At 53.3% G+C, this 22,596-nt stretch overlaps 1 protein-coding gene across 10 annotated transcripts in view; it reads left to right on the forward strand.

Moving 5' to 3' along the window:
- The window catches only part of KLC1 (kinesin light chain 1), a 113,237-nt gene that overhangs the window by 30,513 nt on the left and 60,128 nt on the right, over positions 1 to 22,596 (forward strand). For 4 of the 10 annotated variants that reach the window (XR_011377279.1, XM_060295334.2, XM_060295332.2 and 1 more), the window contains exon 4: positions 2,847 to 2,937. Coding sequence is in view for 8 of the 10 variants with exons in the window: in XM_060295334.2 (XP_060151317.1) it covers positions 2,847 to 2,937 (91 nt within the window). In the remaining 2 variants the exon portion in view is untranslated. The other 6 variants (XR_004044995.3, XM_060295335.1, XM_060295336.2 and 3 more) reach the window with 6 other exon arrangements.

Consider the following 22,596-nt stretch of genomic DNA (forward strand, 5'->3'; position numbering starts at 1 on the left):
CGACTGCTCTTCACTCAGGCGCTGGGGGTCCAGGTGACTCGTGGGGCCCTGCTCAGGCTGGCTGGGAGGTGGCCCTTCTGTCTTCGTGGGGGACAGCCACGATTGTACTGTGCGGTCTGCGTTTGCCTTTGTGCTGTGTGAGTTCAGGGTTGGCCACTTTCCCTCCTGTTTCTGTAAAAATGTGCCCTGGGGTTACCTTCCCAGCTCTGTCTCTGTCTCCCAAAAATCCTGGTGTGGTTGAAGTGTCAGCATCAGCTTTGCAGCCAGGAAACATGGCCTCTGTCTGGAGTCCTGGAGAGTGGACTAACCCCGGGGGGAGCCAGAGCGGGGGCCTCTCTGGATGGGGTGCTCTGCAAGTGCAGGGACCCTGGGTGCGATGCCTGTTTGGAGCTTGGGGCTTCTAAGCCAGAGGGCTCTTTCCCTGCGGTCTCATTCCTTTGCCCCTGAGCCGCTGCAGGGTGTCCTGAGGCTGGCCCCTGGCCTGCTGTACCATCCTGAGTCACAGGGGCCCTACTGCCCGCTTGGCAGGCTGTGGTTCCTGTCCTGTGTGGCCTTTCAAGTCTCATGAGAGTGTGGAGGGCAGGGGCAGCCCTGAGGGTGGGCGTCACGGTTGGCATCTCCTACCACAGAGGCTACCAGGTCAGTCCGTGTGTGTCGCCAGTCCCCACCAGCACCTAGTGTGTGCGGGTTCAGTGTGTGCGCACTGACGCGGCGTGGCATGGTTAGGCTGCTGTCTGTCCTGGGCTGCGTTCTACTTAGGAAGCACGTCGTTTTCCTTATGCTGATATACTGGTAGCTCACAGTCTCCACCCAGAAACTTCAGAAAGCATTGGCCTGTGTGTGCTGAAACACATCCCACACCTATGTATATATCAATTGTGAAGAAAACTAGTTACACTGTAACCATTAGGGTCCAATGGTAGAGGAAGGTATTCTTCCCCCTTAAATCTCTTTTTCTTTACTGAGATATAATTCACGTACCGTAAAATTCACACTTTTTTTTTTTTTTTTGCGGTACGCGGGCCTCTCACTGTTGTGGCCTCTCCTGTTGCGGAGCATAGACTCCGGACGTGCAGGCTCAGCGGCCATGGCTCACGGGCCCAGCCGCTCCGCGGCATGTGGGATCTTCCCGGACTGGGGAACGAACCTGTGTCCCCTGCATCGGCAGGCGGACTCTCAACCACTGCACCACCAGGGAAGCCCATTATTTACCATTTTTATATCTCCTTTGGAGAAATGTTTATTCAAATCCTTTAAAATTGGGTTATTTTAAAGGATTTAATCGGGTTATTTCTCTTTTTATCATTGAGTTGTAAGAGTTCTTTACATACTCTGGATATTAGACCGGTATTAGAAGGATGATTTGCAAATATTTTCTCCCATTCTATAGGTTGTCTTTTCACTTTTTCAGTAGTGCTCTTTGAAGCACAAAAAGTTTAAATTTTGATGAAATCTGGACTTTCCTCGTGGTGCAGTGGTTAAGAATCTGCCTGCCAACCCAGAGGACATGGGTTCAATCCCTGGTCCGGGAAGATCCCACATGCCACGGAGCAACTAAGCCTGTGGGCCACAACTGCTGAGCCCATGTGCCACAACTACTGAAGCCTGTGCACCTAGAGCCTGTGTTCTGCAACAAGAGAAGCCAGGGCAATGAGAAGCCCACGCACCACAACAAAGAGTAGCCCCCACTCGCCATAACTAGAGAAAGCCTGTGCGCAGCAGTGAAGACCCAACACAGCCAAAAATAAATAAATAAAATAAATAAAATTAAAAAAAATTTTTTTGGATGAATCCAATTTATCTATTTTTTTCTTTGTTTGCCTGTGCTTTAGGTGCCATATCTAAAATGCATTGCTTAATTCAAGGTGATGAAGATTTGCACGTGTTTTCTTCCAAGAATTGTATAGTTTTATCTCTTACATTTAGGTCTTTAGATTATTTTTGTTTATGGTGTGAGATGGGATTCAGCTGGTTTTTTTTTTACATGTAGATATCCAGTTGTCCTAAGCATCGTTTGTTGAAAAGACTGTTTGTCCCCATTGAATTGTCTTGGTACCCTTGTCGAAAATCACTTGCCCATAAATGTTTGGGTTTAGCTTTGTTCTATTGATCTGTAAGCCTATTCTTCTGCTGGTATCACACTGTCTTGATTACTGTAGCTTTGTAGTAAGTTTTGAATATAAGAAGTGTGAATCCTCCAACTCTGATTTCCTTTTCCAAGGTTGCTTTGGCTACTGGGTTTCCTTGCATTTTTATATAAATGTTAGGATCCACTTACCAATTTCTTTTTTGTTTGTTTTTTGGGTTTTTTTGGCCACACCATGCAGCTTGTGGGATATTAGTTCCCCAACCAGGGATTGAACCTGGGCCTTCGGCAATGAGAGCGCAGAGTCCTAACCACTGGACCACCAGGGAATTCCCTGTCAATTTCTGGGGCGAAAAAAAAAAAAAGCCAGCTGGGGTTTTGGTAGGGTTTGTGTTGAATCTATATGTCATTATGGGAGAGTGTTGCCACCTTAATGGTATTAGGTCTTTGAAACCATGAACATGGGATGTCTTTCCATTTATTTAGGTCCTTCACTTCTATGTTTTGTAGTTTTTAGTGTGTAAGTCTTATACTTCCTGTCTTAAATTTATCCTTTCATTCTTTTTGATGCTGTTGTAAATGAAATTGTTTTCTTAATTTTGTTTTCAGATTGTTTATTGCAAGTGTGTAGAAATACAGTTGATATTTGTATATTGATCCTGTATCCTGCAACCCTGCTGAACTCATTTGTTAACTCTAATAATTGTTTGGAGAACCCTTCCCCTTAAGTCTTAATGTTTAAGTTGAAATTAATTTTCAGGTCAAAAAGCAACATTGAATGCAGAAGAAATGGCTGACTTTTACAAGGAATTTTTAAGTAAAAATTTTCAGAAGCACATGTATTATAACAGGTGGGTGTCTACTTTTTTCCTGAAAGTTTGAATATCACAACCATATTGTCTATCTGAATTTAACATTTGTGTTTATATTAAAGGTAGAAGTTGCTATCAGCTTAGTGTTTGCACTTTTAAATAAAAATGACAGCTTCAAGTTACTTGCATGGCAGCCCTAAAGCAGCTTGCACCCCTAGTGCATAGACAGTGGGTTCACAGCACTTCCCACTGAAAGGAGCCTGGACTCCATGGAGAAGCACAGTCTGGGGCAGGAGCAGCACGAGAGGAGTCAAGACATCTTGTGTTTGAAAGAGAGGAAGCTCGGAGCCCAGCGGGGTCGTGTGAGAACAGCACAGAAGGCGACTCGCGGGGCTCCCGTAGGCCAGAGGCGAAGCCATTGTAGCCACACAAAGAAAATGACGGCTGTGGATTAAAAATCTATCAAATACACTAACATCTTTGCGATCATAATGACACTGAGTGGCTCACAGGCACCGCGGGGTATTGCTAGGCAGCCAACCCATGGTTCTGAAAATCCATTAGTGAAGGAGCGCCTCCAAAGAACGGTCACCTCTCCTGCCTTTCCTGCACCGACTGGATTCCAGGGTAGCCAAACGAAGGAGCATTTTTCTTGGTAGAAGAATGACAGCTGACGCAGGAGTGCTGGAGTTAGATCTGGGCCTGATCACCCCGCAGCTGCTAACCGCTCGGCAGCAGGGCTGATGGGCACTTCATAATGGACGGGTCGGGCTGATCGCACCTGAACCCCTGGTTCCTCTTTGCACTGTGCGGAGTGGGGCAGCAGCCTGCCTGCACTTCTGTGAGGTGTCCTCACCAAACAAGGGGACTGCAGTCTGGCAGGCCTCTGGGTCTAATATCAGGTTACAGGAACAAGATAAAAGGGTGTGTTGGGGGGGGTGGAGAGAGCAGGTCACAGACCGTGCTTAAATCGTAGCCTGAAGATACAGTCCCAGATGTTGGAAATTCTGCAAGACAGACGATCCAGTTTCAACCAGTAACTAGGATTAAAAAAAAAAAAAAAAGGACAGCTTAAAGTTATTTGCATGGCAGCCCTAAAGCAGCTTGCACCCCTAGTGCATAGACAGTGGGTTCTACACAGGGGAGCTAATATTATAGGATAAAAGAGGCTTCATGCAGTGTGTAGACAATGTTTGGATCCTAATACAGGCAAACCACCTATAAAAAGGTATTTTTGACAATCAGTCAAAGAAAACCGAACAGTGACCGTATATTAGGTTGTATAGATAAGTTATTGTTCATTTTATCAGATACAATGATGGTATTGTGGTTAGGTGTTTTTAAAAAAGGTTTTGACGATACATAGTGATGTGTATTCCTAGGTGTGACGACAGGACGTGGCGTTTGAGATTTGCTGTGACGTTCATAGGGCAATGGCCACGCCGGATGGGCGGGTGGGGCAGGGTCTAGACAGTGGGGTGATCGTCGAGTCTGGAGGAGCTCTTGAGTGACACTCAGGCATAAAGCCCAGTCCTGCAGCGTCCAGAGTCTGTTGCTAATGCTGTCATGTGTCGCTCTGAACTAGCTGAGTTATTCAGTCGAGCCAGTATTAGTTAGATCTCCCTGGACCTTTGATTTCTGGCGTGGACGCGGCATGTTTGCATCCTGCTTCCTCTCCGGTAAGCTTGATGTTTTCCGTGTGGCACTCAGAGTAGAGAGAGGGTCGGACAGCGGTGGAGCCCGCGCGCTCCCCCTCTGTGCCCGCACCACCTCCTGCCCCTGCTTTCCTTACGGAAGTGGGGACAGCTTAGTTTGTCTTTTCCACTCTCCCAGTTCAGGTTGTCTGTATCGGTGGAGTGGAATCTGGCTTTTCCCTAGTAACCTAAGAACTTTAATCTCGGTGGGATACCAGTTTTCTTTTTTCTGGAAGCCTTTTTTATTTATTTAGGGCATTGCCTCCCATTTATAGCATCATTGAAGTGGATAGAAACGTAAGGATCGTTCTCGTGTGGAGAGGGGTTTTCTGTCCAGCTGTGCAAAGGCTCCAGGAAACGGGCATTTTTGCCTCTTGCTACTGCTTCACTCAAGCCCTTGGTTATTCTCCATTCTTCTATGCTGAGACGCAGTCAGCCGTTTGAGTCCAGTCTGGAATAGCAGTTCCATGTCCCTCATTAGCTCATTTGGACCCAAAGCCCTGGCACTTGCTGGCATTTCAGCTTCCACGGGCTCAGCACTGAGAGTCTGGAATGCGTGCTTTCCGTTGTGGAAACTTGCCAAGTTTTGCCATTCAGCTGCTGACAATGTGGTGAATTTGCAAGTTCTGACATGTTCTGTAGAGTAGTTCACAGGCAAGTGAGCCTATGACAGCGTGTGACTCCATCCCAGTATTTGTATGAGAAGTCCTGGAATATCCCTTTCGAGACACAAGTTACCCAAAAGTTCAGATCATCAAGAAAAAGAAGATATGAAACTTGATGATGTTGGCACCTGCGATAAGTTAGCTTCTCAAGATGGAGTGCTTTTGTCATGTGCTTCTTATGCAGTTAAGGTGCCAAAGCCTGGGGGTCCCCACTGAGTTCTTGCAGAGCCTCCAGTCCTTCTCTGAGAGGTTACGCCCCCATCGCTCTACAGTTGTGTCTCCGAGAGAATGCCGCTGGGCTCTGGGGGCCCCAAGGCTTCCGAGAGCTCTTTCTGTGTCTTCTAGCAAAAACTGAGGAAGGCTGCAGCAGCCTCCAGGAGTGGGAAAAGCGGGGTCGGGGTGCCCTGGGCACATCAGCCTGATGAAAATCCGGGTGGAAGGCAGGCAGGCTTTTACGGGCAGTCTAGCTTTAAAGAGGGCGGGGAATGGCAGAGATGGTGGGGAAGGGTGGAAGAGGAGACAGTCGGATGCCTGAGCGTGGGTCACGTGTGCTTGTGCTGTTCTTCAGGGACTGGTACAAGCGTAATTTTGCCATCACCTTCTTCATGGGAAAAGTGGCCCTGGAGAGGATTTGGAACAAGCTTAGACTGAAACGAAAGAAGACCAGCAATTAGGAGCCCACCCTGACCCACCCGCCCAGCGTCTAAGTTTCCACGAGAAGCAGCTGCTTATAGGAGCTCGTTTTACGAGGGCTCTAAGAGCTGTGTGTGCAGGGCAGGCTGGGAGGACGCGGGTCCTGGTGCGCTGTGGCCCACGTGGCTCCGTCCTGACTGTGGATTCCAGGCTGGCTCTTGGTCATGGAAGTGATGTTAAATAAAACCCAAGCACTGTGCGCCTGTTTTCTGTGTTTTTGAATTATACCAGTTTGAAAGAGAACAATATAAAGATATTAATAAAATTTCACTTGAAAAATTTGACTCTACTGATAGGAATGTTTTGGAGTGTTACCACAGCCTCACCTGACCAGTGAGCCCTGGTTATTGGAGGGCCCCGGGTCCAGGCCCTGATGAAGCGCAGCTGTCCTGGGAGGCGTCCGGACACAGACCCGGAAGCAGGTGCGGCTCCTCCAACAGGCCCCAGGGGACTTCTCTCCATTTATTCCAGGGAGGCAGAGCCTGTTTCCAAGGTTTTCCGGGACAGCTTGCTGTGGCTCGTGTCCCTCTGCTTCAATTCTTATAAAATCAGCATTGTTTGAAATAGGATTACGTGGTTGTAAAATGATGAGGCTCACTTTGTACTGTGTCCTGGAGCCGTGGCGGGGAAGGGGTGGGGGGACCTGCCTCAGCAGCGGGGAAGTGGCCTTCAGAGTCAGGGCACAAGGTGTCCTCTGAGGACAGATGAGACATCTGGATTTTACCAAAAGCCACTTGGCAAGCAGTTTTTATTCCAAAACGGGATGTGACAGTAGAGTCGAAAGGCTGGATTTTTTCTGTCGCTTATAATCTGCTGCCCCCGAAGATGATTTCCAAGGAGAAATTCCAGAGACCAGAGGAAGCACATCATCCCACCCCCACCCCACCCCAGGCCCTAAGGGCCACGTGGATGGACGAGGGTGATGCTGAAGAGGAAAGCCGAGCGCTGGGCGCCACTGAGCGCCGTGGTTCCTGGCGAACCCTGTGCGGTCCATCAGCTCCGTGGGCTGTTAACCCAGGTGTCCATGGAGGTCCCCAGGGAGTGGAGTGCATGCACCAAGCAGCGTGGGACACGAGGCTTCACAGAAATAACCCCATCTCAGGCGTCACGCCACAGCCTCTGCTAAACACAACCTGTCACCAGCACATGTGACACTGTTTGCATCTGCAAAGGAACGCCAGCAGAGTTAGGGGACCAGGTTGGGCCCCGGTTCCATATGAGTGAGCCCGGAGGCATGAACTGTTCTCTAGCTTTTAATTCTTTTTTTAAAAAAATTAATTATTTTATTTTTGGCTGCATCGGGTCTTAGATGCGGCACATGTTGTGGCATGCGGGTTTTCTCTCTCTAGTTATGGCGCATGGGTTCCAGAGCACGTGGGCTCTGTAGTTTGCAACATGCAGGCTCTAGTTGAGGCTCGAGAGCTCAGTTGCCCTGCAGCATGTGGGATCTTAGTTCCCAGACCAGGGATCGAACCCACGTTCCCTGCATTGTAAGGAGGATTCTTTACCACTGGATCACCGGGGAAGTCCTTCTAGCTCTTTTTTTTAAAATGTATTTACTTTATTTATTTATTATTTCTGGCTGCATTGGGTCTTCATTGCTGCGCGCAGGCTTTCTCTAGTTGCGGTGAGCAGGGGTTACTCTTCGTTGCAGTGTGCGGGCTTCTCATTGTGATGGCTTCTCTTGTTGTGGAGCATGGCCTCTAGGCACGCAGGCTTCAGTAGCTGTGGCACGTGGGCTCAGTAGTTGTGGCTCCTGGGCTCTAGAGCACAGGCTCAGTTGTTGTGGCTCACAGGCTTAGTTGCTCCGCGGCATGCGGGATCTTCCTGGACCAGGGATCAAGCCTGTGTCCTCTGCATTGGCAGGCGGATTCTTAACCACGGCACCACCAGGGAAGCCCTCCCTTTTTTAAAAAAAATAAATTTATTTTATTTATTTATTTATTTTTGGCTGCTTTGGGTCTTCGTTGCTGCACGCAGGCTTTCTCTAGTTGCGGCGAGCAGGGCTACTCTTCGTTGCAGTGCGTGGGCTTCTCATTGCGATGGCTTCTCTTGTTGCGGAGCACGGGCTCTAGGTGCGCAGACTTCAGTAACTGCGGCACACGGGCTCAGTAGTTGTGGCTCGTGGGCTCTAGAGTGCAGGCTCAGTAGTTGCTCTGCAGCATGTGGGATCTTCCCAGACCAGGGCTTAAACCTGTGTCCCCTGCACTGGCAGGTGGATTCTTAACCGCCATGCCACCAGGGAAGTCCTCTTTCCCTGTTTAACCCTAGTAGCATATTGGAAAGTCTGCCTCTGGGAGGTCCAGGGGAGCGTCTTTATGACAGACCTGCACAGAGGAGCCTTCCAGAGCAGACCGGTCTACCCAAGCCCATCTCCTGGCCTCGGCTTCCTTGGCCGCAATGACACCTGACAGAACCCCTGGGCGCATTCCACGTGCCTGTCGCAGATAGTGTCCGGCACTTAACAGGCTCCTCACAAATGGGGAAATTAGTGACTAATAACATTCAAAGGGTCTGGTTCCCAAGCACCTCAAGGCCTCTGTGGGGGAGGGGTGACTGGAAGCCAGCCCGTCATGAGTGGGAGCTGAGCATCTGCACCAGTGGGAGTTTAAGCAGGATGCCTGTAGGTAGATGTTGGCACACGGGGTCTTCGGGGATTGCCTCTCCCGAATGAGCCCGCACACCACTCCTGTGGCCGGCAGCCTCACACGGGCTCTGGAGGAAGCATCGCAGCGTCGGCTGCCAAGAAGCTCTGCTGTGTTCTGACCCTCCGTCCCTCCCCCGAGGACGCAGGCTTGGCGGGCCCTTTTCCAGCCAGCCCTTCAGGCCACTTCCACAGCGCAGGGCTTCCGCGCCGGCGGAGGGCACACAGCCACGGGGGCGCCTGCACAACAGGCCTCTTCTGCACGTTTGCAAAGACTATTTTACACTTCTGATTAGTGGGGAAGTCAGAGAACTCATGGGAAATCGTGTGATAAAGTTTTGTGCGTGTTGATTTTTTTCCCCCTACTAGCATTGCTTTTTTTCTGCTTCTGAAAACGGAACAACAAATAAGCATATTCTGTTGACAATTTTTAAGTTAAAAATTTAAGAATGCCTCTGGTTAGAAAGTTGGGACGGTGCAGGGAGGAGCAGACAGCAAAGGAACAGCCTTCCTTTATGGAGAATCAGTTTCCCAAAGGGGAGGCTGTGCGTTCTTGTTCAGCAAGGCCGCCTGACTGGGGGGCCGGTGAGAGCTGGGGTTTTGGCGCCAGCCGTGCTTTCTCCTCCTCTGGGGTGCGGCCAAGCCCACAGGGGAGGCCTCAGTCCTGTTAGATTCCCTCTCAGACTCCATTGCACCCATGTTATTCTTATTTCAAAGTAATTGCCTTTTAACAACTTCCAGGCCTTCTGAATACATGCTCTGGCGCCTCCCTTTCTTCCCAAGGTTTTTGCATCATGGCGTCGCATCTGCCACAGCTGGGAAAGCCCAGCGCTTCCCATGGGCCCCGGGTGTACGCCGCCTGCTCTTGGCCAGCTGCGCGCTGCCCACCCATGAAGGCTGTGGGTGAGTGGGAGAGTTCGTTCATCCCACAGATACTGAGTGCCTGTCCGTGCCAGGCACAGGGGCTGTGATGGTGAGGACTTGTTGTTGCTTCCGCTGCAGCGCTTACAGACTAGCAGGATGTAAGGTAGGAGAAAAAATTAGTCACATGATGAAGAACCCATGAAGAATATTTAATGGAATCACCTGATCTGATTTGCATGTTTATATTCCAGGTTAACCATAGATTTTAATTACATTCCTTTAATTGCAGAAGCATCTCTACTTAAAATGTACTGCAATTATATCTAAGTGCTAGTTAATTAACATTTTCTTGCTGGTATCACAAAGAAATAGCATCGTAAAGTTGATAGCCAAATTTTATCTTTTTATTTTTTAACTTTTTGTTTTATGTTGGAGTACCGTTGATAAACAACACTGTTAGTTTCAAGTGTACGGCAAAGTGGATAGCCAAATGTTAAAACACGGGACTTCAAGTGGGGATGTACAGACAACTGCGCGAGCCCTTCTAGGGCACTGTCCCCTCCACACCTTGCATCTGCTCGCCGAGGAAGGCACCTCCCACTCCCGGTCCGTGTCCTGACCTCAGGGGCCTCAGGCGCAGCCTACCCCCCGATTGGCTGGCAGACTTGCTTGTGTTACAAGACTTGGCTCCCCAGAAAAACTTCCCAGGGGGCCTGCCCCTCAGCTTTGCTCAGGAGACTTGCCCACCTGAACGGAGCTTTGCCGTGTCCATGGCTGGCGAGTGGCCCAGGGCACTGCCCCCCGTACCTGCAGGAAAGGAGGGAGGCTGGAGGAGCAGCAAAGTGTTTACAGGCCGGGCCCAGAGAGGGCCTGTCACTCATTTACCTTCCGTGGAAGCAACCCTTGTACCTGAGCAGAGGCGAGTTGGGTCAGGCTGGGGTGCTGGTGACTCTGGACGTGCCCGCTACCCCTTGCTGGGAGGCGCACCTCTATGGCATCTCTCTTAGGAAGCCTGATCCCTGTGCGGGGTGCCCTCCTCTCGGAGTGGACGAGCCTCACCTCAGAGATACCACAAGGCCCAGAGGCCAAACGGAATGAAGAGTAATTTTGTGTGAGTATGTGTGGTAAAATACACATAACATTAACCATTTTTTGAGTGAACAGTTCAGTGGCATAAAGTACATTCACGTCACCACCATCCGTCTCCAGGACTTTTTCATCTGAAACTCTGTCTGCATGAAACACTAACTCTCCGCCTCCACCCCCAGCCCCTGGCCCCCAGCAGTCTGTGATTCTGACTGCCCTGGGGGGCCTCATCCGTATTTGACCTTTTGCGATTGGCTTACTTCCCTTAGCGTGACATCCTTAAGGCTCATCCATGTTGTAGCCAGTGAAGACGGTTTTGTTTGCCATCTCAGCTCTGGCATCTGAGCCCTTGGGCCTCGAATGCACTGTAGACCGAGAATGGGGAGCCCTCCAGCAAAGGGCACGTGATGGCGTTCCGTCTGGGGCCTGTGAGGACAGCAGGGTCCTTGCTCATCATTCATTCACTCATTCACTCAACAAATGCTCAGAAGCACCTGCTGCGCGCCAGGCCCTGCTCTCAGCCCTGGGGCTGGAGCAGCCCGCACGGGCCGCCCTGCCCACCTTGTGGCCCCAGTGCCCTGTGCCCACATGGTGAGGACAGCCACCCTCGTTGCTGGGCAGTGCCCCTGCTCAGACACTCAGCTCACCTCACTGGTCTTCCAGGAAAGTCATTTCTTTCTTTTCGTGCCATTGAAAATGAGTTGATCAATCTTCCAGAAATGTTCAGGCTGCGTTTGGAGCTGCTTGGCTGTTGATTTGCTGTGATGATTCTCTTCACTGAGTCCAAGTCGGTCCTTGAGTGGAAAAAGTACCGGAAGAGCTGCCGGAGGAGGGGATGAGATGGATGGACGAGGTCGGTAGGTGTCTTGAGGTGGTTTCTATCCAGGTAACTGGGGGCTCTAAGCTCCCCCAGGCCCATCCCCCCTTCCCCTCACCCCAGCACATGCACCTGAAGACTTGAGTTTACCGTCCAGACGGATCCACAGTGTGGTGCAGAGTGGGAAGATTAACACAAAGGAAGCCAGAGCTGTGGTGGAGAGGCCCTTGAGAGGCGCTGCTTGCTTGCTTGTTTGTCTCTGTGCACACGCAGGCACACATACCCGGGGTCTGCCAGCCACAGCCAGACGAATGAGCAAACAGCTGTGGGCACTGGCTTGTGAAGATTTGGCCCATCTGCCAGGAAAACAAGTAGGCAAACGAGCTTTTTATTTTAAAAAGAAAGCAGGGACTTCCCTGGTGGAGCAGTGCTGAAGAATCCGCCTGCCAATGCAGGGGACACGGGTTCAAGCCTTGGTCCAGGAAGATCCCACATGCCGCAGAGAAACTTAAGCCTGTGTGCCACAACTATTGAGCCTGCGCTCTAGAAGTCTCAAGCCACAACAACTGAGCCCACGTGCCACAACTACTGAAGCCCACGTGCCTGGAGCCCGTGCTCCACAACAAGAGAAGCCACCGCAGTGAGAAGCCTGTGCACCGCAATGAAGAGTAGCCCCCGCTCGCCGCAACTAGAGAAAGCCTGCACATAGCAACGAAGACCCAACACAGCCAAAAGTAAATAAATTATAAAAAAGAAAGCACAGCATCCTAATGTGTCCTTGGTGCCTCCCCAGGCCTGGCCACAGTGGTCATATGTCAAGCATGGCCCTGGCCTGGGGAGCACCCATTCTGGTAGGGATGTAGCAAGACACCTGGCAGGGCCACCGGCACAGACCCAGCTCCCCTGCCATGGCTGGGGGCCTTTTACGTAGAAAGCAAGACCTCCCGTCAGCCAGGGTCCTGCTGCATCTGGCCACAGACTCCAGAATCTGAACATCTGGTCATGCAGACATGGGGCCCAGAGGTCACGAAGGGACATGACTGCCCGGCCCGGGGAGGTGACCTTCATCCCTGTCGTCGCGACCCCGCCCCGCCCGGTACTCGCCATGCTGCCTGGTGCAGAGTAGGCCTTGGACACAAGTGTGCTAATGATTGCACTTGTAGCGCCCTGGACCCCTTTACCGAATAATAATAATAATAACAGTAATAGTGAGCAAGGGTTATTGCCTGCCAGGCACGGCTCCTGCAGCATTATTCAGGTGGCTTCCTAGCATCCTCAGAACGGCCCTTGGAGGGTTCTGGGGCCCCTCGGAGCACAGGGACAGGCGGGTCAGGCCAGCACAGGCCCCTGCAATCCAGGGGCAATTTGGAATCAGGTCTGCTCCGATTGGCCTGGCCAGGTCCTGGGCCCGCCCCCTGGCCTATCAGATGCTGGCAGGGAGGATGGATGCTGCGGAGCCCATGTTCCTGGGTGTCCTGTTAGGTCAGCAATGCGCGGAGGCTTGCAGTCACTGCTGCAGCGCTGGGGGGTCGTCCGTGAACAAAACTGGCAGAAATACTAGAGGGGGCAGACATGTATGCAGTAAAGAGTAAATCATAGCAGATGCTCAGTGCTGTGGGAAAATAGCAAGCAGACTAGGGAGTTTGGGAAGGAGCAGATGGCAAGGGCACCTGACCCAGATCTGGGCAAGAGTGACTAAGGCCCTGGGGCTGCAGTGTGCCCGGCAGAGCCAAGAGCAGCAGGACGGCCAGCGTGGTGGCACAGCGGGAACCATGGAGGAGGAGGGTGGGAGGAGATAGGCCAGGGCCTGGCAGGCCACCACACAGACCCTGGCTTTTCCCCTGAGTGCTCCGGGGAGCCACTGAGGACTCTGTGCAAGGGAGGCCATGGCCTCGTCACTCTGCCAGGGGGCTACCCCACGTAGGCTACTGCCGGGACTCGGGTGGCTCTGACCAGAGGGGCAGCCAGGAAGGTGGTGAGAAGTGGCCTGTCCAGTACAGGAGCCGCTAGCCACGTGTGGCTATTTACATTTCAGTAAACATAAAGTGAAGTTAAAAACTCAGTCCCTCTGTTGCACTAGCGCCTGTCAAATGCCCAGTAGCCACGTGTGGCTCGTGGCTACTGTATTGGGCATCACAGATGTGCAGCATTTCCATTGTCGCAGCAAGTCCTGTTAGTGCTGGCCTGGGAGGTGCCGTAAGGCATGTTCTTCCTTCTTTGGTCCCAGAGGGGAGCTTGGAATGTGTGAGTGTGGGCTGGGCAGCAGGTGGGGCAGGACAGGGCTGAGAACTGAGGAGGGGATGCAAAAGGCTGTGTCCCCAGGAGGACAGGTGGGCCATCCAGGTGAGTCAGTACCTGACTGAGCGGGGAGGGGATCCAGAAGATGCTCCGAGCCAGGCATGGCCACTCCAGCTTTTCCCAGGACGTCTGGCAAGAAGCACTGCAGCCATGGCCACATGGTAGCAAGCACTGGAGATGCGGCCTGTCTGAGCTGAGCTATCAGTAAGCATAAGCTCCACCCCAGATTCCAAAGACTTAGTGTGAGAAAAGGAATGCAAACTACCTCATAATTTCTTATATAGGTACATGCTGAAATAAAATTTAGATATATTGGGTTCAGTAAGATATATTAAACAGCCTTAAAAAGAAAAGAGGGGCTTCCCTGGTGGCACAGTGGTTAAGAATCCACCTGCCAACGTAGGGGACACGGGTTCGATCTCTGGCCCGGGAAGATCCCACATGACGTGGAGCAACAAAGCCCATGCACCACAACTACTGAGCCTGTGCTCTAGAGCCCACGAGCCACAACTACTGAAGCTCACGCTCCTAGAGCCCGTGCTCCGCAACAAGAGAAGCCACTGCAATGAGAAGCCCATGCACTGCAACGAAGAGTAGCCCCCACTCGCCTCAACTAGAGAAAGACCTAGCGCAGCAACAAAGACCCAACGCAACCAAAAATAAATAAATTTAAAAAAAGGACTTCCCTGGTGGCGCAGTGGTTAAGAATCCGCCTGCCAATGCAGGGGACACGGGTTTGAGCCCCGGCCCGGGAAGATCCCACATGCCACAGAGCAACTAAGCCCGTGCGCCACAACTACTTACTGAGCCTGGGCTGTAGAGCCCACGAGCCACAACTACTGAAGCCTGTGCACGTAGAGCCTGTGCTCCGCAACAAGAGAAGCCACCGCAGTGACAATCCTACGCACCGCACCGAAGAGTAGCCCCCGCTCGCTGCAACTAGAGAAAGCCGCGCACAGCAATGAAGAACCAAAGCAGCCAAAAATAAATAAATTTATAAAAGAAGAAAAGAAAAGAAAGGAAATTCTGGCCCGTGCTGTAACACGGATGAACCTCGAGAACAGTGTATAAAGTAAAATAAGCCAGACACAAAAGGACACATCCTGTACGATTCCACTTACATGAGGTACCTGGAGTAGTCAAACTCATAGAGACAGGAAGTCGAACGGTGGCTGCCAGGGCCTGGAGGAGGAGAGGTTATTGTTTAATGGGTATAGAATTTCAGTTTGGGAAGATGAAAAAGTTCTGTGGCGATGGTTGTACAACAATGTGAACGTACTTCGTGTTCCTGAACTGTACACTTACAGTAGCTAACAGTAAATTTTATGTATACTTTGCCACAATTAAAAATAATTTTAAAAATTTTCTGATAAAATTTGCTGAAGAAACAACAACAATATATGTATATATCTTTTTCTTATTTTTTTTAAGATTAACTTTATTTTTGGCTGTGTTGGGTCTTCGTTGCGGTGCGCAGGCTTCTCATTGTAGTGGCTTCTCTTGTTGTGGAGCACAGGCTCTAGGCGCGCGGTCTTCAGTAGTTGTGGCTCGAGGGCTCTAGAGCGCAGGCTCAGTAGTTGTGGCACATGGCCTTAGTTGCTCCGCGGCATGTGGGATCCTCCCGGACCAGGGCTCGAACCCGTGTCCCCTGCATTGGCCAGTGGATTCCTATCCACTGTGCCACCAGGGCAGTCCCTGTATATATCTTATTAAAGTAAATTTCCCCTGCTTCTTTTCATCTTTTTTACTGTGGCTACTGGACAACTTTAAGTAGCATTGTGGCTCATGTTAGCTTCCTGGTTCTGTGAAGAGGCTGACCGTCCTGGTGGCCCCCCAAAGATGTGTCCACATGCTAACCCTTCGTACCTGGAATTGTGACCTGATTTGGAAGCAGAGGCTTTGCAGAAGTAATTAAGATAAGGATGTCAGGATGAGATCATCCTGGATTTAGGGCGGGCCCTCAATCCCTTGACAAGTGTCCTTAGAAAGGAGAGGGATACTTGAGACAGAGACACCCAAAGGGGAAGGCACGCACAGACAGACACAAAAGTTGAAGTGATGTGTCTTCAAGCCAAGGACCTCGGGAGACATTAGAGGCTGGAGAGAGGCCTGCGACAGCCTCCAGAGGGAACCAGCCCTGCCCACACCTTGGCTTCCAGTTCTGGCCTCCAGAGAATACACTTCTGTTGTTTTAAGGCCCAGGTTTGTGGTCTCTTGTTCCGGCAGCCATGGGAGTCACACGCTGACGGGCTCCAGACTTAGGGTTAGCGAGGAGAACGGCAGGAGGGACGCATGGCACTTTGGGTGAGATTGGGTCGGTGTGCAGCCCTGGAAAAGGAGAACGAGAGTTATGTCTGATGGATCCGCAGACTCTACAATGAAGCGATAGATGAAAATTTCCAGATAAAAGCCTCTTCCTGAGTCTATTCTCCAGAGGCGAGAATGTGGGTAAAGGCTTCAGTCTTACTTACTGCAGCACCCAAGTGGGCACTCGGCTTGGGTCCAAGGACTAGACCTGAGTTGAGGCCTCGCAGCCAGTTTCCACACTCGAGCTTCAGTGTCTCCAGCTGCAGGGTGGGATGGTACTCCCTGCCCTGGCTGGCTCTTGGGGAAAGGGTGTGCCAGCACATGGGATAAGGGTGGTCTGTGGTTGCCAAGCTTCTCTACAGATGGGGGTCACGGGTGCTGAATGAAGGTAGAGGCCAAGGGTGCAGCGTAGATGGACCAGGTCAGCCCAGCCCAGGCGGGCTCACCCCGGATCTTCTGAAGGCCGGGTGTTTTCCTTTTTAGCCCGTGGCCGTGATGTATCCACTTGCACATTTCCTTGTTCAGCGCCTGTCCCCCTCTCCGCTCTGTCCCGCAGAGCTGAGTGGGGCCTGACACCGTCAGAGGCCCATCCCAGGGCACCGAACGCAGGCAGGGCTGAGAGCCCTCCCTGGGTGTGGGCGGCCTGGGTCTGCCACGCTCGCAGGTTTCCTCAGGCCTGGCCTTTCTCTCTGCACAGGTGACCAGCACAACAGACGTCCTGGCAGGGTGGGAGTGTGTTGCTTCTGCTCCTGGGGGAGACCCTCTAAGCCCAGCTTTGGCCAGCCTCCGCCCCCAGCTCCCTTTCTCAAGTCACGTGGTCCCAGCTGGGCCAACATGCAGGTGATTGCGGTAGGAGAAAATAATTGACCCTCTTCTCCCAAAGGTGACTGTGAATGCACCAGATCACTGGGGACCAAAAAGTCTACTGAGAGAGGGAAAACCAGCGTGACCAGTGCTCACGATTGCACTTTGTATACAGACAGGCTTGTCTGGCAGCCGGGGGTTTGGGGGAGGAAAGGGGGAAGTCAGTCTGGAGGGTGGTTCATGGGGCCTGGGAGGTTCAACAAGCCTGACCGGCTGAGCCAATGGCTTGCGTGCAGAAGGTCTGCTTGGAGATTCCCCACTGCACGCCACCCCCACCCCGGGGAGACGGGCCTACGTGAGCTCAGAGAGCCCCCGTAGAGGGGACCAGCTGCCCCCAGCCTCCAGTCCCCATCCCCCATCCTGCGGCAGCATGTTCCCAGGGCAGCCCCCACAGGCAAAGCCAAGCAGTGTGAGGTGTTCTTCTGGCTAGGGGTGGGTCCTGGGGGGCTTGGGACCTGGGAGGTGGAATCCCAGTGAAGCCCAGGGCATTGCTGATGGGTGGAAGGTGAGGGTCTCTTTCCTTCTGAACTGTGAGGTTCAAAGATGTGATGTCTGGAACTGGTGCAGCCATTTCTGCTCCTACAAAGAGAGCCAAGCTGAGGCCTGATCACACCCCGAACAGAGGCAGAGGGAAGAAAGCCACAGGACACAGAGCCCCCTGCCTGATGGTGGGATCCAGAAGTCCAGGGGCACCCGCAGGTGGAGCAGGGGACGGGCGAAGCCGACTAGGATTCCCACCTGGGGCATGTGAAATCAGCACCTGGGGTGTTGACTGTTTCCTCGTTTGTTCATTCGTTCATTCACTTGTTCATGCATTCAGCCCCACTGACTGAGAATCACTGTGTCCAAGAACCTGAGTTAGGCCTGGGGTGTGTGGGAAGGAGGAGGGGCTGGAAAGAGATCGAGGTGGGGTCTGTGCTCCCAGAGTGCCCATAACAGCTTGGAGACAGCCTGGTCTTACCGGACGAGGCTGATGCCGTGGAGAGGACGGGAGGAGGCTGAGTCTGGGGGGCGCGTCTGGGCGCACGCACGAGGCCGGCGCCATCAGGCATCCAGAGCTTGAAGTCCCCAGACAGACTCCTGTGGGTGGAGGGGGGCTGCAGCCTGTGCTGATTCCAGGACAGACTGGGCACCTGCGTGGCTATTTTTGTCCAAAAACGAATAAGCTACCCATCTGGCTGTCTGAGGAGCCCCAGATTTGTGTCCTTGAGCAAGTCCACCGCCACCCCCGGGATTGCAGCTGTCTCAGGTGAAAAGGGGGGGTGGCCAAGATGTGGGCTTCTGGGCCGTCAGCATTCTGCACAAGCAGGGCCTTATGGGGAGGGTCAAGAGAATCTCCCCCTGGAAGGGCCTGGCGACCTGCCTCCAGGGCATACCTGCGTGGGGAGTGCAGAGCTGAAGCAGCAGAGTCCCTGAGAGAGAGAAGGACCGGAGGACTGCCTGGAGGAGGCCAGTTGCGCTGGGCCGTAGAATGTGGAGACAGGTGGACAGGGGCAGGGAGGCGAGAGAACACGACACGGTCAGTGGAGGCCATGAATCCACCTGTGACTTTGGGGGCTGGGTGCACAGGGCAGCCGGGACAGCAGCCCAGGCCTTGGAACCTCCTGCAGCCCTTCAAGCTCTGGGCACTGCTGTAGACACCCCCCAGAAGGAGAGAGGAGCAGAGGGATCTCGCCCCATGGTGTGGTCGCTGTGGGAGACTCTGGCTGAGCCCCTTCCCCTGGGGGTGGAGATGCCCCCAGGCTCTGCCGTCGGTCAGCTGCCCCGTAGGGATTGGGGTGGAACATGGGATTGGCACTCATGAGCCCCTTTCTCACCCATCAGCTCCTCACAAGGTTCTGGGGCCAGATGGACAGCGTGTTTATGCCCCCTTGACGGGTGGATAGACTGAGCCGGCGCAGGAGTGGAAGGGGGCTGGGTCCTGCTCTCCTGACTGCAGGACAGTGTGGCTCCTCACAGGCCATAGTTCAGGACTGAACTCAGTTTCTCCTCTTTCCCTCCTTCCCTCCCCCTTTAACGCTTTCTGTGCCAACCTCGTGCTGCACGTGTATCAGGATGGGTGTGCCGCGAGGATGGCCTCACCTCAGCTGTGGGGAGGGAGGGTCCTGCGGGGGCTGCACTCTTAGTTTGTGCCCCTCTGTCCCCAGGTGTCAGAGCCTCCCAAAGGGCCATGAGCACTAGAGGAATGGGGCCACGTTGGGGGAACCGACATAACGCCAGGGAACAAACCACCTCAAAGCTCAGCGGCACGACAGAGTGTTCTGTGCTCGTGGGGTCAAGGGTGGGTCAAGGGTCTGGCCTGGGCACACCCGGGGTGGCTCATCTGTGCTCCTCCATGTCTCAGAGGCTGGGGTGACACCAGGGCTGGGGGCTGGCACGTGTCTGACGGTGATGCTGGCTGTCAGCTGACTGTCTACACAGGCTTCTCTGCGTGGTCTCCCCATGAGGCTGCTTGGGCCTCCCAGCATCATGGCAGCCGGGTGCCAAGAGGGAGCTTCCCAGGAGAGCTGGGTAGAGGCAGAATCATCTCTTAAGACCTAGCTGCTCGTAGTGTCACACGGTGTCACTTCCACTGTATCACAGGCCTGCCCAGATTCAAAGGGAGGGGGCAGAGACTCCCCCTTTTGTTGGGAGGAGTGTCAAAGTCACTTTGTAAGAAGAATGGGAGGGACGTACCGATGCTGCCATCTTTGGAAACTGTAAGCTGGCTCTGCGGGGCGGGGGGGGGGGGGGGGGCGGTCGTAAGGCCACCTACCCTGACCCTTACCTGCCTTCTCCCCAGAGATGACAGCTGGTGTCCCCTCCTCATCACACCTCCAGTTCCGGCACATTTGGAACGCATATTCCAGTGTTTTAATCATTGCTTTTTGAACAGCAGAATCATTGGCCTACAGGATGTCTTGTGATGGGACTTTGCACCTGGCGGCTGGGCTGTCACTGAGGAACTCTGTCCCTTCCCTGCAGGAGGCTTGAGGCCTTCCAGCAACCACCTCTGCTCAGCCAGCACCACCCTCCCCCATAATCCAAGTGTGGCACCCCTGGTGGTACCTGCTGGGCGGTACTGGCTGTCCTTTGTTCCAGACGGTCTCTTCAAGGATTCTGGTATAGCGAATTGCCATGTGTGGAATGCTCATACAACACTAGTGGGGTGTAAAATAGTCAGTCACGTAGGAAACAGGTCTGGAAGTTTCTTATAAAACTAAACATACCCCTGCCCTATAGCCTAGCAGTTCCATTCCTAGGTATTCACTGGAGAAATTAAAATACAGGTTCCCCAAAGATCTGTATGAGAAAGTTTAGATCAGCTTTATTCATGCTGACCGAAATGGAAGCGGCCCAAGTTCCCATCAACAGGGGCAAACACACATGCAACCACACGGATGAGTGCGAATCTGCTAGTTGTGTGAAAGGTACCACACAAAGGTGGCTCCTGTGTGGTTCCGTGCATGTGGAGTGCTAGAGCACGCAACACGAATCTACAGTGAACCCAAGGAAACGACAGTACACAGCAGTGGATGGGGGTTGCCTGACAAGGCACATGAGCGAATTCTGGGGGGTGATGGGAGCTTCCCATTTACTGACGGGGCTCTCAGTCACGCAGGTGTGAGCATTTATCAGAACCCATCAGATGGTCTCCTTAAGATGCGTGCATTTTACGTTGTGTAAGTTTTCCCTAAAAAGCAAGCAAATGATGAACTCCATTCAGCATTCAGGAATGCTGGGGGCCCTGGGCACTCCTGCGGGGTCAAAATCCCCCAGCAGGACCCAGGCTTCAATTCCTCTGCATCAGAAAAAAAAGATGTGTACGAGGGAGGCTGAAGCAGGGGGCAGGGCTTCTCCCTGCAGCTACCCCTCCCTCGCCCACCTCCTCCCCACCCAAGGTGCTGCTGTTTCCCATTTGTCTGAGGGAGCAGTTCCCGGAGCTTAATTAATGCTAACAGCTCGAGCTCTTTAAAGGAAAAGCACCTGGAAATCTGATAAATGCCATTTTCAGCATCGAAGCCAGAGACCAGAGAGGGTGTGACCGGCCCAGGTCTGGATGCCAGGCTGCCCCTCCCAGCGGTTGCGCTGGCCACTTGTTCCCGAGCCTGGAGAAGACCCGATGATGCCCAGGCTCCTCTGTGCCCAGACTGTGGGGCGGGGTCCAGGCTGGGTGTGACGCCCAGGCTAGGGCAGGGGGCGGGGAGGGGTGTGGACCCGAGAGAGGAGTGTGGGCTGTGGGCGCTGGGTGAGGTGCGGGGCGCGCAATGGGGCCAGCAGGGAATTGGGGGGTCCTGGCTGTAGAGCCTCTGTTTACCCTCCCCCCTCCCTGTCCCTCTGCGGGTGTGCAGGCTCCTCTCTGGCCTGGGCCGCCCAGATGGGTCGCCCCTCCGGACTGAGGACGCCACCCAAGTACCGCTTCCTGGCCCCTCCCCACTGCCATGAGCAAGCAGGCTTCCTTCCCTTCCTTCTCCCTGCCTGCCCTCCCTCTCAGGCACTCACAGACTGGGGCCGGCCCCCGCTCCCCGAATGCAGACCTCGCAGGATCAAAGGGAAATCCCCAGATCCCGTCTCCCGCAAAGGGCTGCGCCTGGACACAGACGACCACAGACATTTACAGTAAGAAGATGGATGCTTTATAACCGTGGTGGCATCCCGCCCCATTCTCCACTGGAGACAGAGGATCGTGTGGTTGGTTGGGCGCTTCCTCCACTGGGACTGTCATCTGCTGGGTCCTTCCCACCTGCCAAGTGAATGTCCCTCTTGCATGGGGTCCCCTAATCCCTGCCGCACCTGGCCCAGCCTCCTGTCTGAGCTCCTGTCCTGGGCTCACCTGTGCAGGTGCCCCTCATTCTCCTATTGCCCAGCCTCGCACCAGACGGTATTGGTTCTCAATAAATACTGGGAGTGGAATGAGCGTGGGCCACCCTCCTAGCTTATCTCCTATGCCCTGGTGCCTGCGAACTGCAGGAGGTTGGCTTGTGGTTGTTTCCGCTGTTCCTCGACCAGGGACCTCAGTCACAGCTTCATCTGGTCCCTGTATGCTGTACTGCAGCCCTAACCTCTGTTTCGACCTATAGGCTGCCTGTTGATTTCTCAGGTTTTGGAACAGGGGAGTGAAAGGTGGGAAGCAGACAGAAATAGATGAGGGCAGAGAACACGGCAGGAGGATGGAGAGACAGGGACAGGCAGAGAGAACGAGGAGGCAGCGGCTCAAGCCACATGGGCTGCCTTTCCAAATAGAAGAGACATACATGGGAGTGAGGAGGGAGGCCGCTCACGTCTCTCATGCCTCTCGTGTCTGTGGGAGGAACCCCTAGTCCTGCCCTAAGGGGTCGGGTGCAGGGCCCAGCTCTGGCCAAAGATCCCTGCTGCCCCCCAGGCATAGCCCCACCCCTCCAGGACCCTGGCTGGCCCAGCAGGCTGTTGGCTACAGGGATGTGCAAGCGTGTTTGCTGCCTCTAGGTTTCTGGGGAAGGTCAGATAACGAATGAATTTGCGGCCCCTGAGTAGCCCTGATGAGGGTTCCCCACCACAAAGGCATCAACTCCTGGCCCCGCCAGTGCCAGGGGCCCAGGGGCTTCCATTTGATTCCTAAAGCCAAGCTAACCCCTCTTCGGGAAGCAGCAAGCAAACCTCGCAACTAGCAGGACCTCAGCTGCAACATCTGTAAAACGAGAGAGCAGTGCTCCTCTTGGGAGCTCCAATGAGATTCAGAGGACTGGAAGAGACTGAGGCTGCTCAGGGGTTCTCAGGGAGGACGGACGCTTATTAGTCTCAGCGTGA

Source organism: Globicephala melas, chromosome 2 (genome assembly GCF_963455315.2).
Source record: "Globicephala melas chromosome 2, mGloMel1.2, whole genome shotgun sequence".
Classification (NCBI taxonomy): Eukaryota; Metazoa; Chordata; class Mammalia; order Artiodactyla; family Delphinidae; genus Globicephala; species Globicephala melas.